Genomic DNA, 2,350 nt, shown 5'->3' with positions numbered 1-2,350 from the left:
TCTCATCAGGCCAGCTTTGGTCTAGGCTATAACCTACACTGAGGAGTCTCTGGCAATTTCACTCACGCAGTTACCCATCCCCTGTCTTGCCAATAGACTCCTGGGCAAAGGGGAAGCCTCAGACTGCTTAGGGTGCCTGGGCCAATACCCTCACCACCAGTCCACCCTTACCTGCATGCTCTGAGGCATGGGTCCCCGGAGTAATGTGCACGTCCATCTGGGAGGGAGATAACCAGGGCCTGAACACCCACCCACTGACCCACGCTTTTCCCTGCAGCCCCCAAACCCTCAGGCACCATCTCCAGCTGATCCTTCCTCCTAAACATACCTTTGGACTCTGGCCCTTCCATCACACCCCAAACCCATCCACAGGTATTCCAATTCTTTTTTTTTTTTTTCCCAAGACCGAGTCTTTCCCAGGCTGGAGTGCAGTAGCGCGATCTCAGCTCACTGCAACCTCTGTCTCCCAGGTTCAACGAGATTCTCCCGCCTCAGTCTCCCGCGTAGCTGGGACCACAGGCGCACGCCACCACGCCCCGCTAAGTTTTGTATTTTTAGTAGAGATGAGGTTTCACCATGTTGGCCAGGCTGGTCTCCAACTCTTAACCTCAGGTGATCCACCCACCTCAGCCTCCCAAAGTGCTGGGATTACAGGCGTGAGCCACCGCGCCCGGCCCTAGCTATTTCAATTCTATCCAAAGAACTTGCCCACTACTGCTGATTTAAAGGCCTGCCTGTGCCCCATCCCTGGTCCAAACCCATGTGCAGCTCCCTGCTGCCTTTCCTGCCACACTCTTCAATACTTTTCTCCACTTTCCAGCTCAGATCTTTATCCTTGTCACATCGACTTGAAAAGCTTCCTCCCAGTTTCCTCTCTGCTAATTGGGATCCTTCCAGGCCCCACTCTGATGTCCTCTCCATGTTCATGCTCTCCCAGTCTCCATCCTCAGCAGTAGACCCTCAATGCCTGGTCCCACTCCCGAGGCTCAGCTCCAACTGACCTTGAAACGCTGAGGAAGAGAGCGCAGAAGCTTGACCTTGATGGACAGGCCAATAAGGGTGGCCATGCTGCAGTGCGGAATGGTTGGTGTGAAGGCCACAGCCACTGTACTCTCGGGGTCGCTAACCTGGTTGTGGAGGGAACATGTCAAGAGTCAACCACCCTCAGCCCAAGGCCCCTCTTCTTAGTTTGTTGCTTTGGGCAAATCATCCAACTTCCACGGGCCTCAGCTTCAACACCCATAAAATAAGCACAACAATCTCCCTTCCCAAAGATACCCTTCGGTGTCCGTGAGCGGAGAGCACGCCAGCTCCTGGTGCACAGAAACCTTTCTGACTCTCTGGAGCAATTCGCTCCCCTCAGAAGTGACTTACCTGAACCCGCACCTGCTCTACTACATTCAACTCCTCTAGCGTCAGTGGATGCTCCGGGTCATTGATGGAGCGAATCAGATGTGGGAAGTGAAGGAAAAGGGACTCTGCGCCCTTGCCCGCTCAGAACTCTCTGCCAGGAACGCCCGGCTGGGATGCGGCTCCACCAGCCCCTGGACATCACTGCTCCCCCGACCGCAAGCCCTCGGAACCCTCCCGCGCCCAGCAGCGGCGGATATCGAAGATCTCGCGTGCATCGATGCTGTCGGGAACCTGCTCGTCCTCCTCGCCCGCCGTCACAGGCCGCTCCCCAGAGCGCTGGTAGATGAGGGGGTTGGCATTCTCCAGGAGGCCGCCGCCGCCGCCGACCCCGCCGCCGCCTACCATCTCGGAATCACCACCGCCAACCCTAGCACGCGTGCGCTTCCGCTCCTACGCCGCCGACCCCGCCGCCGCCTACCATCTCGGAATCACCACCGCCAACCCTAGCACGCGTGCGCTTCCGCTCCTACCCGCGCACTTCCGGAGAACGGGAAGGGGGAGTGGCGTGGCGACGGGGTCGCACGAGGGACATGCCGCGTTGGGGGTTCTCCGCCTGAGGTGTAAGAGAAGCGGTGACCACGATGCTGGCTGCGCGGACCCGGGAACGTGATGGTCGCTGAAGCAAAGGCGCTGAGAAGGGACCCCGGTGGCGCTGCGTCATGCGAGCCCGTAGCGGGCTGAAACGTAGAGGCCAGAGCCAGGTCTCAGGGGGCACAAAAGGCAGTCGGAGGTGGTCCCCACACCGCCTCCTCCAGGAAGTCGGGCTGGCCGAGAGCTCCCATATCCACGACGGTTGGTCGCCTCTGGCCTGGCAGGGCTCCTTTTGTCTCGGGACCTCCCGGTGACCCGCCTGCGTCCCCTGCTGCACCATAGGCCCGGGAGTGCGGTGTCCTCATCGCTCGGACCGGCAGGCGCTCGTGAAATGTTTGTCAAGTGG

At 59.3% G+C, this 2,350-nt stretch overlaps 1 protein-coding gene across 1 annotated transcript in view; it reads right to left on the bottom strand.

Moving 5' to 3' along the window:
* The window catches only part of FAM96B (family with sequence similarity 96, member B), a 7,354-nt gene extending 5,541 nt beyond the window's left edge, over window positions 1-1,813 (bottom strand). The window contains exons 1-4 of the mRNA XM_011932142.1: window positions 1,611-1,813; window positions 1,375-1,454; window positions 1,002-1,127; window positions 149-217 (exon numbers count right to left, since the gene is read on the bottom strand). Coding sequence (XP_011787532.1) covers window positions 149-217; window positions 1,002-1,127; window positions 1,375-1,454; window positions 1,611-1,758 — 423 coding nt within the window. The 5' untranslated portion in view covers window positions 1,759-1,813. The remainder of the gene's footprint in view (window positions 1-148; window positions 218-1,001; window positions 1,128-1,374; window positions 1,455-1,610) is intronic.
* Window positions 1,814-2,350: the final 537 nt, after the last annotated feature.

The sequence above is a fragment of the Colobus angolensis genome, unplaced genomic scaffold (genome assembly GCF_000951035.1).
Source record: "Colobus angolensis palliatus isolate OR3802 unplaced genomic scaffold, Cang.pa_1.0 Scaffold93, whole genome shotgun sequence".
NCBI classification, from domain to species: Eukaryota; Metazoa; Chordata; class Mammalia; order Primates; family Cercopithecidae; genus Colobus; species Colobus angolensis.
Note: the sequence above shows the minus strand (reverse complement) of the source record. Positions and strands in the feature narration are given on the sequence as shown.